Raw genomic sequence first — 13,039 nt, forward strand, 5'->3', positions numbered from 1 at the left:
GGGGCTTAAGTTAGGGCATCTTGCTTTATTAGTTTTTTGACTAGTACCGGGCAATCTACCACTTGAGCCTCACCTCCACTTCTAGCCTTTGGTTAAGTGGAAGTAAGTCTCTCTCAGATTTGTTTGCCCAAGCTAACTCTAGGCCACAATCGGCAGATCTCAGTTGCCTGAGTAGCTAGGATTATTGGCATTGAGCCAACCCTGCCCAGCTACTGTTTACTTTTTTTTTTTTTTGTCAATTCTGGGGCTTGAACTCAGGGCCTGAACACTGTCCTTGGACACTTTTTGCTCAAGGATACCACTCTGCCACTTGAGCCATATTGCCACTTCTGGCTTTTTCTGTGTATTTGGTACCTGGGAATCAAACCCAGGGCTTTGTGCATGCTAGGTGAGCACTCTACCACTAGACCACCATCTAGCATCCCTACTGTTTACTTTTAAACAACAGTTTTCATAAACTTTGTTTTACTTCTCTTAATTAAAAGAATTGCCACGTACCAGTGTCATATGCCTGTAATCCTAGCTGCACAGGGGGCTGACATTTGAGGACTGCAGTTTAAAGGTAAGCCTAGGAAGTCTGTGATACTTATATCTCTCACTTTTGCTTTGTTTTGTTTTTTTTTTTTGGTGGGTCATGGGGCTTGAACTCAGCCTCGGTGCTTTCCCTGGCTCTTCAGCTCAAGGCTAGCACTCTACCTTCATGGAGCCACAATGCCACTTCCCAAACAATTTAATACTCTATTTTGAGCAGGAGGCAGATACCAAAGATGGATTATCTACTCTCTTCATCCCTAAAAATAAGAGAACAAAACTGTCCAGGGGGGAAGTGAAACAGGATACGGAGATAGGGAAAATACATTATTTTTAACAAATATCAAATGGGCCGAACTCATTTGTTAAGAAGAAAGCAACAAAAAAGCAAGATTCCTTCCTATCATATTTCATTTTGAATACTAAATTGCAAGGACTAGGACACCTAAGAAAAACTTTATTTGTCCTCTTCTTTAAATGGTTTAAAAATTCCAACTCTGTAAATTGGTAGAGATACGATGTAGAATGCATATCTGAGGAAAATTAAGCTCTAAAACACATATAGTATCCCTGTTTTAGGTAGACTTACTTACATTTCCATAGAATCAATACCTATCTCTGCCACCTAGAACCATTATCTAATAATTCAGGGCTGCTAGACACAGCTGGGAAAGAATAAAGATAAGCTGGGTGCCGATGGTTCACATTGGTAATCCTAGCTGAGATATGAGGATCAAGACTCAAAGCTAGTCCAGGTACTAAGGTCTGAGAGACTCTTATCTCCAATTAACCACCAGAAAACCTGAAGTAGCACTGTTGCTCAAGTGGCAGAGGACTAGGCTTGAGCTGAAGAGCTCAGGAACAACATCCAGTCCCAGAGTTCAAGCCCCATAACTGGGAAAAGAAAAAAAAAAAGACAGCAAACATCATCTATATCTCCTATTTCTTCCAAGAGGAGGAACTAGGAACTATTTATCTCTCTTTTCCTATTTCTCTCTCTCTACTTGGACTGTTACACTAAAACCAATCCTTGCTAAAACTTAAGTGAAAAAAAGAAGTTCCAAAAATATTCTGAAATGAAAATTCCTTCTTATTCCAAAGGTGATCTGATATTTATAATAGGTGAAACTTCCTAAGTTGTATTTTTCTTTTTCGTTGGGGTAATGTATAGAGGGATTACAGTTACATTTATCAGGTAATAGGTGCATTACTTCCCCCACACTGATATCTCTTCTCATGTTTTTGTCCCCATTTCCCTCCCTCCACCCTTTCCCAATCATCTCTAAGTTGTGTTTTGCTAAATGAAAACTTCACGTTGAATTATTTACATACAAAAGTATAGATAATGTGAATTAATGCACCTTTTATCTGGCAAATATCATGTAACCCTTTTATTATTACAATAAAAAAATTAAAAAAAAAACCAAAGTATAGATAATTGTTAAAAAGTACAACAATATATACACAAAATCTAATTGGTTTAAATTTTAATTGACATTAACTTTTACAAAAAATCAAACTAACATTTACTAGCTCTATTGTAAAGACATCTGGATTTGTATTCTAGACTAAACATTACTATCACTCCAGCTTAAAAAAAAAAATGAAGCTAGAAACAACATTCAAAGAGCTGTCAAAAAAGACATTACCAGCACAGTGGCTCACGCCTATAATCCTAGCTACTCAAGAAGCTGAGATCTGAGGATCACGGCTCAAAGCCAGCCCAGGCAATAAAATCCGTGAGATAAAGTACTAAGGATTATTCCTAGCAATTAGTGTTAACTATTAAGACTACTTCTGGGGCTGGGAGTTTGGCCTAGTGGTTAAAGTGCTTGTCTAGCATGCACAAAGACCCGGGTTCGATTCCTTGGTACCACATACATACAAAAAAGCCGGAAGTGGTGCTGAGGCTCAAGTGGTAGAGCTCTAGCCTTGAGAAAGTCCAAGGACAGTGCTCAGGCCCTGCGCTCAAGCCCAGGACTGGCAAAAAAAAAAAAAAACAACAACAACAACAACAACAAAAACTACTTCTCCAAGTTCTATGATTATTACTACTACAACAAGATAAATTTGCAGCCTTAGTAGTTAGGAAAGTTTCTTTCTTTTTTTTTTTTTCCCAGTCCTGGGCTTGGGCTCAGGGCTTGAGCACTGTCCTTGGAATTTCTCAAGGCTATCACGCTACCACTTGAGCCTTAGCACCACTTCCGGCTTTTTGCTATGTATACGGTACCGAGGAATCGAACCCGGGTCTTCGTGCATGCCAGGCAAGCACTCTACCACTAGGCCAAACTCCCGACCCCAGGAAAGTTTCTTTCTATAATTGTTTTGGTAGCTCTTTCCTTTTGGCCTCTCCTACCTCCTGCACATATTCTAGGCAATTACACATTCTGGTTGATGCTTTCCTGTAAAAGTAGAAAATACAATGTAGGCAAAATATACATGATAATACCTGCTCCCCAATAGGTCGGCTCCCTGCTCCAGGAGGGACCTGTGGTAGTTGGGAAGTGACAGCATGGTGCGTTACATCAGAGCGAGAGCCAGCTCGACGTTGCAGGGATGGACGTCTCAGAATCTGTAGTAAAAAAAATACCAAGAGACACATCAAATCATTTGATCCATTAATATCTCCATCATTTGGCCTTACCAAACAAAAGTAAAATTAAACCCTTTATCTTCATTAGCCATCTTCAGAAAAGTTCTGAATTGAATGTTTCAAGTTCAAATGTGTTTTATACTATCCTTCAAAAAAAAAAATACCCCTTTGTTTTGTTTTTTAGCAATTCTAGGACTACAAATGCTAGAACATGCTCTATCACTGAGCAACCAGTCCTCTTTTAAACATTTGAGACAGGATTTTGCTAAGTTGTGGTATGCCACTATGGAAAACTACTATTTTTTTTTTTGGGGGGGGGGTGGGTCATGGGGCTTGAACTCAGCCTGGGCACTGTCCCTGAGCTCTTCAGCTCAAGGCTACCACCCTAACCTTGAGCCAAGTCTCACTTTCATTTTCTAGAGGTTAATTGGAGATAAGTCTCAGGTGCCTTTGTGCTGGGGCTGGCTTTGAACCTTGATCCTCAGATCTCAGCCTGAGTATGCTAATGTTTTTTAAATATTATATATTAAAAGGACTTATGATTGAAATTAAAGTTTTATTTAATACTAACAAAGACAAATTTTAAATAAAAAATATTTAGGGCCAGGAGTGTAGCTTAGTGGTAGAGTGCTTGCCTAGTATGTATGAATGTTTGGGTTTGATTCCTGGGTACCACATACACAGAAAAAGTCAGTAGTGGTGCTGTGGCTCAAGTTGTAGAGCACTAGCCTTGAGGAAAAAGCCCAAAGACAGTGCCCAGGCCCTGAATCTAAGCCCCAGGACTGCCCACCTCCCCTAAAAAAAAAAATGGAAGCCAGGTGCCAGTGGCTTTAAGTCTATAATGAAAAATACTGAGGACTGCAGTTTGAGCCAGCCTGGGAATAAAAAGTTCATGAGACTCTACCTCAGTCAATAGCTGGGCACAGTCATACCATCTGTCATCTCAGCGACAAATGGAAGCATATAGGAAGATTACAGTATAGGCTAGGCTCAGACATAAAGCAAGATTTTACCTTGAAAAATGGTTAAGTGCTAAAAGGGACTGGTAGGATTGGCTCAAGTAGTACAGCACTTGCTCAGCAAGCATAAAAGACTGAGTTCAAATCCTATTACTACCAACACACAAACAACTAAAATAAAAGGTATATATATGGAAATGCAACTTTGCAGGAGTAGAGAATCACAGTGGCTAACTATTCAGAGTTCTGAATCACATTGCTTAGATTTGAGTCTCTCCTTTTATACTTAACACTGATAATATAAACAAATTACTTTTCTATGCTTCTTCATTCTCTCATGTTTACATGTTTTTATTTACAGTTTCATGAAAACTGTATTTTTTTATATTAGTACAGTTGCTTCTTCAAACCTATTAAAAGCACATAACTCATCAACTCATCTGAAAACTAACCAACAAGTTTAACAAAACAAAAACTAGGAAGCTGAAATGTGTTTTGTCAGGAGGAGAATAGATGCAGATAAATGAAGAGAGAAAAGATGGGCAAATACAGGTATTATATTCAAAACACATTTGAAAACGCAATCAGGCAACTTGATGGTATGGGAAAGATGGGGAGAACAATGGTAAGGGTGACACTAGACAAGATGCATTATACTTATAAACTGACTTGTTGAATTAAAATCCATCTGTATAACTAAATAAAGGTAATTTTTTTTAAATGTGAAATTGAAGCATTAAATACAAAGACACAGATTTAAATGTTTTTCTCAAACTATTCATAGTTTTTATCCTGGTCTTCTATCACCGAGTTTATATCCTTAGCTCTTCTCAATTATTAACAGCATATCTGAGTGAAGAGAATAAGGGATTCTCTCTACCATAACCTCCTCGTATTCTTGGTCCTCTTGATTGTCATCTTCATTTTCATCATCTTCTTCATCAGGTTCAGGTAAATCCTCATCATCATCGAGTTCAGCTAACAACGTACTAGCACGGCAGCTATCAAGAAAATCTAAGAAAAAAGAAAAGCTTACTTACTGTCAACACAATTGTAAGGTGCCACCAGCACTTGATGTGGCAGCCATTTTAAATTTTGTAGAAGCCTATCTCAAATATTTGAAAGTATTTTCAAGTTGTAATGAGTAAAGAAAAAAGCTAGCTAAATGATATTATCATTTTTTTTTGTTGCTGAAAACAAGAACATGCGGTTCATGCCTATAATCCTAGATGCTTAAGAGGCTGAGATGAGGATCTCAGTTCAAAGCCAGCCCAAACAGAAAAATCTGAAAGATTTTTATCTCCGATTAACTAGCAAAAAGCCAGAAGAGAGTTGGGTGCCAGTGGCTCATATCTGTAATTCTAGCTACTCAGGAAGCAGAGATCTGAAGATCAAGGCAAGAAGCCAGCAGGGGCAGGAAAGTCCTTGAGACTCTTATCTCCAGTTAAGTACTTAGAAAAAGCTGGAAGTAGCTGGGCGCTAATGGCTCACATCTATCATCTTACTCAGAAGGCTGAGATCTGAGATTCGAAGGCAGCCTGGGCATAAAAGTCCATGAGACTTTTTATCTCCAATTAACCACCAGAAAACCAGAAGTGGCATTGTGGCTCAAGGGGTAGGGTGGCAGTCTTATGCTGAAGAGCTCAGGTAGAGTGCCCAGGCCCAGAGTTCAAGTCTTACAAAGAAAAAAAAAAAACCTTGAAGTGGGGCTGTGCCTCAAGTACTAGAGCACTATCCTTGAGCAAAAGCTCAGGGACAGCACCCAGGCCCTAAGTTCAAGCCCCAGGACAGGACAGGTCCCCCTGCCCCCAAAAAAAGCCAGAAGTGAAGTTATAGTTCAAATGATAGAGTGCCAGCCTCAACAACAACAACAACAAAAAACTAAAAAAGAGCACAAGGCTCACAGTTCAGTCCACCCACATCCACACCCACACACAGTGAAACATGGAAATAGATGTGTCTACTAATTATATTTGGAAAGTAGGAATTAAATGATTTTAATTTTCTTCTATATTTATAGAACTTTCTAAGTAATAGTTAATAAATTTGAAAAATTCAGCCAGATACAGATAGCTGGTTCAGGAGTTTAAATCAAGGTTTAAAGCCAGCCATGGCACAAAAAGCAACACAATTTCACCTTCAAGATAACAAGCAAAAAATGGGTCTGGAGGCATTACTCAAGTAATAGAGGGCCAGCCATTAGTAAGCAAGCCAAGAAGGCACAGGACTCTGAGTTTATGGCCCACCACTGGCAAAGATAAAAAACAAAAAGGAAAAGTTCATAAGCTATTTGGTTATGTAATATTTTTCACAAGACTTTGGTAACAGTGTATAAGCAAAATCACTTTACAAACCTTATTAATTTAGTATAGTTCTTTTATTAATAAAGATGTTAAATAGCTTTCTTATGGAAATTTACTAAAACTTCATTAGTACTGGGTATAGTAATATATGCTTGTAATCTCAACACTTGACAGACTGATTGATAAAGATTATGAGCTCTAGGAAAGCCTGGGCTTCACAATAAGACCCTGTCTCAAAAAAATTAACAAGGGCCGAGGGCATAGCCTAGTGGTAGAGTGCTTGTCTCGCATGCACAAAGCCCTGGGTTCTATTTCTCGCTCCCACATAAACAGAAAAAGCTGGAAGTGGCGCTATGGCTCAAGAGGCAGAGCACTAGCCTTGAACAAAGTGTCCAAGAACAGTGCACCCAGGCCCTGAGCTCAAGCCCCAGGATTGGCAAAAAAAAAAAAAAAAAAAAAGTAACAAAAGGGCCAGGCACAGATGGCTCATACCTGTAAGCCTACCCATTCAGGAGGCTGAGATCTGAGAATCAAGTTTAAAGCCAGCCCAAGCAGACACATCTGAGAAAATTTTTTTTCCAATTTTTTTTTTTTACCTTAATGATATTAGGCAAAGAAAGATAACACTTGAAAGTGCTAATGTCTGCTTTCTTCATCATCAGGTAAGTTATTTTATTTTATTTTTTTTTTGCCAGTCCTGGGCTTGAGCTCAGGGCCTGAGCACTGTCCTTGGATTTTCTCAAGGTTAGAGCTCTACCACTTGAGCCTCACCACCACTTCTGGCTTTTTTCTATGTATGTGGTACCAAGGAATCGAACCCGGGTCTTCATGCATGCTAGGCAAGCACTTTAACCACTAGGCCAAACTCCTGGCCCCTCAGGTAAGTTATTATGTGTGCCAGTACGAGGTCCTGAACTCCTTAGCATACAAAGACTGATGCTCTACTACTTGAGCTATATCTCTACTTCTGGCTTTTTGCTAAGAGATGAGAGTCTCATGGATTTTTCTGCTGGAACTGCCTTCCAATTGTGATCCCCAGATTATAGCCTCCCAAATAACTAGGATTATGGGTATGAGCTACCGGCACCCAGCTAAGGAATAAGTCTCCTCCGCCCCCTAGTCCTGGGCCTTGAGCTCAGGGCCTAAAGACTGTCCTCGGACTTTCTCAAGGCTAGAGCTCTACCACTTGAGTCACAGCACCATTTCTGGCTTTTTCTATGTATATATGGTGCCGAGGAATTGAACCTGGGTCTTAGTGCATGCTAGGAAAGCATTCTACCACTAGACCAAACTCCAAACTCCCGGCCCCAGAATAATACTTTTTAACTGAAAGTCTAAAGAATCCCAAGGAAAAAATATAATAAACGCATCACTATGTAAATACCTAAAAATATTTTCAAGTTGCAACTTACCATATAAAGAATATTCTGCTTCCTGACCTGTGTCACTCTCACTGGAGGTTGATGTGAGGCTGGTGGTTAAAGTATTACTTAACGACTGACCCACTGATAAAACTGTTGTTGCGGTAGCTACATTGCTGCTGCTAGTAACACTGGATGTTGACATGGTCACTGTTGATGTAGTACCAGGTGTGGTCAGATTAGGGAAACTTTGAGCACCCATAAGAGGAGAAGCTAAATATAAAAATGAAGCAAGTCACTATAAACAGTTAACACTGTAGGAACCTTAGAAAAACAAATATAGACACACACACACACATTTTTTAAAAGAGGTCATGAAGCACACTAACAACGAAAAGCAGTTGAAAGACAACTTTGGGAACCCAACTGAAATCCAACTAAAAATTGTTTTAAGTAGCAAAATATTTTTCATAATATTAAGGCTAGCTTCTTGAAAAGCAAATAGAAATAATTCCTAATGTATTTTCCAAGAGAATTATGTTGACCCATGAGAAATTTTAAATAAAATTAAATAACTAAAACCCATCTAGGAACTAAGCAAAAGCTCTACAAGGAAAATGAAGTCATATTTCTGTGAAAAACAGAAGTGACATTGTTTTTTATACTTTCAGAACAACAGACTTTCCTATAGCTGATTTTGATTCTAAGAATGATTCTATAGAATGTAACTTCCAATTCCTGAAGTACTAAATTTGCTGAAGTGGAACCTAACATGGTTAAATATATGAACCAGCACACACCAAACAAGAGACCCTACACTTCACATCCCCAAAGTGGAAAAAGCATCGGGTCCCATAAGGAAAGCTCACTTACTTGCTGTGCTCATCACATTCCTCCCCAAAGTATTAGTGTTGTTATCACTGCTGCTTCGGCTTAGATTCATGTTGTTCGTGGCATTAGTCCGTGCTATGTTTGCCACTCTCCTTACAAAACTCTCCAAGCTAGATGTTTCTCTTGAGGACAGGTTAGGTACACTTGCACTAGAGCTCATAGGGGCCCCAGCAGCCAACAAAGAACTCACTGATAGTCTGTTACTTGCTGAAGAACTAAGGGGTCGCTGTGAAGCTGCTTCTTTATTAGTTAATTCAGATACTGAACTAACATCAGGAGAACTAACACTAACAATTCCCATGGATATTGCACTAGACTCCCCAGGAGTACGAACAGAACTATCAGGGCCTAACTTCCTTTCAACATTTTCACTTCCCGTTTCCGCTGTTAAGGTGCTGGTGCTTGCACTGGAAGATGACCCTACTTCTGTTTGAGGGACGTTTTCAGCAGATGAAAGAACAACAATTGGTTCATGGACATCAGCTCCTGAAACTATACTGTGTTCCATTACAATTTCTGATCTCCGTTCCGTTTTGGTCGAACCCAAGCTGATGTCGCTGCTACTGGCCACGCTACACACAGAACTGCTGCTTCCTTTTCTACTTGAGGAGCCTGCAGCAGCAGATGTCTTGTCTGGACAGTTGTTTTTCACCAAGCTGCTCCATGATTGCGTTGTGCCTGAAACAGTGGATGAAACAGGTTTGGGTGATGCCACTGTATCAGGGTCGTACCCTGGTGCAAGCTTGAGGTCAAATTTTCCTTCTGCGCCCATACGGTAAGAGTTTGAGCCACCAGCATCCCAGGTGACATCAATCCAGCCTGGAAAGGGACAGGAGTTTGTGAGACCCAGCAGAAAGCAAATAGGGGCGTGTCAGACAGTAGCTCCACATACGGGATCAGCTTTTCATCTGTGAATTTCTATAGTCATTTAATTTTTGCCAACCAAAATGTAAAATTCTGGACTGATCTTTGTGAAATATTTGAACCTCGCTGGCTATTCTTGATCTCTAATGCTCTGTATTACTGAATTCTTACAAAAAATAATTTTACATTTATAATGCTACATTTTTAATTGTTGTTTTAGGAGTAATATACAGCAGGATTACCTTTACATATATTGGGTGATAAATACATTTCTTTCCTTTTGCTTAGTATCAGCTGTTCCCTCCTTTTCTCTCATTCCCTCCCTCCCATCTCCAGACATAAGGAAACAAAGGACGCCTTCTTCACCTGTCTTATCATTTTTAGGTGACTGTATTCTTTATCTCATATACGGTGAATACATACGCACATCTGAGGGAAGGTGAGGGGACAGTACAGAATCAATGCTACATTTTTAATGGGCTTGTTTTTCTCCTTTTTTTCAGTTAGGGATTAAACCCAGGTCTTTATACATTACTAGGCAACTTCTTAACACTGAACTACATCCCTGGATCCTAAAAGAAAGTTTTGAAATTTTCAAAATACCTATTCAACTTCAACAAGAAAATGAAGTTGAAAAACTGCTAAATAAAAACTCCTTAAAAACTGTGTTAGATTATAATTTCTAAGGTTGGACTAAACCTTCTAAAAACTGATATTCATTCATATATGACTTATAGAAAATCTAGGTTAGGTCAAATAAAATATTAAGTTAGCATTTCGGTTGTGTTCTCAAAGTTCATTTGTTATTTGATTTTCTTATGATTAAGTTTAATAAATTTGGTTAAGCACAGAAAAATTTTAAACAAAAGGTGAAAAGCATGCCAAGCTCTTTTATTGGAACCTATATACTAAAGCTAATAACATGTAAAGAACTAATGAGCATAATGACATTTAATATATATTTTACTTAGAAAATTGTACTTTTATAAAAGAAAAGGCAATAAATTCTAAAAGTTTACCCACACATACACTGGTATGAACTTTAGCATACATATGCGCTGACATACTAAATCACACAGCCACCCATATACCAAGTTCATATATGTTCAAATTTAAGTTCCAGAAAGATAAAACAGAAGTATAATAATGAATTACCTGCAGGAATTACCTGCATTTGAGTTCTCTGAAAGAAAAACTGACTGACCCAAATCTGTATTAGTAGCTTAGATGTGATTTCATTTGCTTCAATTTATTCTGTATACTGAAATAACCTCTGAAGAACCAACATCTTACTATCTCTTCTGCTACATTAAAAAGTCTGAAAAAGGTAAAGGTTCAAAACACATCCCAATCTCAAATAAAATGGAGCTTTGCAGTGTAGTAATTGGCCAAAAAATGTGCTGATACTTAGTAGATCACTTACCAAAATCTGTATTTATATTTTTGTTTTGCCAATAAAACAAGAGTTGTGTCTGACCACTGAATATGACTTTTAACAAAGTCTCTTTTGTATTTGTGCAATAGATGAATAAATGGATAGTTCTAGTAACACAGACTCTTCAGAAAATAAATTGATACAACATGAGAAAATACTAAAAAACATAAACTGCTTATATAAGGCCTAGGATTGTCTTTAAATTGATATTTCAAACCTTCTGGTAGAAACAAAACAGGGTAAATATAAAACACAACTTCTACAAATACAAAACTTCTGTTCCCCCAGAACTGAAAGACTTAAAAATCAGAAAAAATAGTTTCAAAAAATTATATTTATAGTTTGGGTTTTTTGTGTGTGTACCAGTCCTAGGGCTCGAACTCAGGCCTGGGCACTGTCCCTGAGCTTGCTTAAGGTTAGTGCTCTAACACTTAAGCTACATCCATACTTTTGGCTGTTTTTTTTCTTGGAAGGAGATGTAGTGGCGGTTAACTGGGAATAGGAATCTATAGTAATCTTTAGTAAAAATTAATTACATTCCTATATCCACTTACTCATATATGTCAAAACAATTTTAGACTATGAACTCATAAACATTAATGAATAACACTCTAAATTTTAGCTGAATAGTACTGTCATCTCAACTTTTACTGGTATTTGCAAATTTTGTCTTATTATAAATTTCTTTGAAATTATCAATGGTTTTCAAGCAGAATTCAATGTTACAGAAATATAATTAATAATATAATGAAGGAACACAAACTTAAAAAGTAGTAAAATCAGTTGGGCACTAGTAGCTCATGCCTGTAATCCTAGTTACTCAGGAGGCTGAGATCTGAGGATCATGTTTTGAAGTCAGCCCAGTCACGAAAGTCTATGAAACACTCATCTCCATTAAATTACTCAGAAAAGGCTGGAGAAAGCACTGTGGCTCTCAAGAGGTAGGGCACTAGCCTTGAGCACAAAGAGGCTTAAGGACAGTGTCCTAGCCCTTAGATTAAGCTTCAGGACCAGAGGGGGAAAAATATATATATATACTGTGATCATAAAATTAACATAATTGAATGTTAATTATTTCCCTAAGCATCGTCACTTTTATTATAGAGCTTTAATAACTTGGTATAAGCTGAGAATATGAAAGTTTCTTTTTTTTAAACCTAGGAAAAATTAATAGGAAAAATCCATTACAGTTTATGTAAACTACCTGCCAATAAATCAGTTTTTTAGTTATGACTGTTAGTTCAAACTTCCTTAATGCCAAAAACATTAAAAAAAAAAGTGGGTAAGGACTTTGCTAAAATTTATACTATTTTAAAGGTTAAAAAGGAACTTGATTTTTAGGGGCTGGCAGTTTGGCCTAATGGTAAGAGTGCTTGCCTAGCATGCACAAAGACCCAGGTTTGATTCCTTGGTACCACATACATAGAAAAAAAGCCAGAAGGGGTACTCTGGCTCAAGTGGTAGAGCACTAGCCTTGAGAAAAAAAAGACAGTGGTCAGGCTCTGAATCTAAGTCCAGGACTGGCAAAAAAATAAAAAAATAAAAAAAGAGAACTTGATTTTTAAGTCTCTCCCTTAAAGCTGATAAATAAAAAAGGGAAATATTCATGTTTCTTATTCCATGCTTTAATAAGTATAAACATTAATTCTTTTTATTAAAAATACCTTTACTATACAGTAAAAATGCTTTTAATATACAATAAAAACTGAGACTAACAAGACAAAATAAAATTAGTATTTTAGCACTGAGAAAGCTGAGACAAAAGGATCATTACTTCAAGACAAGCTTGGTCATCATACTCAGAACCCATTCCAAAAATCAAAAAAGTAGGAGAACTAGGAGCACAGTTCAAATTCAGTTAGTATGCAAACTTAGCAATGGCATGTCCAAGGCCATGAGTTCAAAACCTAGTTCCACCAAATGCATATTAAAAAAAAAATGCTTGGTGGTACACACTTATAATCCCAGAGCTACAGATGGTAGAGGCAAGAGGATAACAGATGTAAGGCCATCCCAGGCAAAATTTTGAGACACTATCTTAAAAACAAAAGGCTAGGAGACCTGGCTCAAGTGACACAGCATTTGCTGAACATGTAACAAGT

The 13,039-nt window shown here is 37.8% G+C and overlaps 1 protein-coding gene across 5 annotated transcripts in view; it reads right to left on the reverse strand.

Moving 5' to 3' along the window:
• Positions 1-13,039, reverse strand: part of Hectd1 (HECT domain E3 ubiquitin protein ligase 1) — a 95,332-nt gene that overhangs the window by 24,687 nt on the left and 57,606 nt on the right. For 2 of the 5 annotated variants that reach the window (XM_090345347.1, XM_090345348.1), the window contains 4 exons: positions 8,621-9,457; positions 7,799-8,020; positions 4,964-5,097; positions 2,981-3,103 (listed from right to left, as the gene is read on the reverse strand). In XM_090345347.1, the coding sequence (XP_090201473.1) occupies positions 2,981-3,103; positions 4,964-5,097; positions 7,799-8,020; positions 8,621-9,457 (1,316 nt within the window). The remainder of the gene's footprint in view (positions 1-2,980; positions 3,104-4,963; positions 5,098-7,798; positions 8,021-8,620; positions 9,458-13,039) is intronic. The other 3 variants (XM_090345349.1, XM_090345351.1, XM_090345350.1) reach the window with 3 other exon arrangements.

This window comes from Megascapheus bottae, chromosome 14, assembly GCF_031878675.1.
Source record: "Megascapheus bottae isolate mThoBot1 chromosome 14, mThoBot2.hap1, whole genome shotgun sequence".
In the NCBI taxonomy this organism is placed as follows: domain Eukaryota; kingdom Metazoa; phylum Chordata; class Mammalia; order Rodentia; family Geomyidae; genus Megascapheus; species Megascapheus bottae.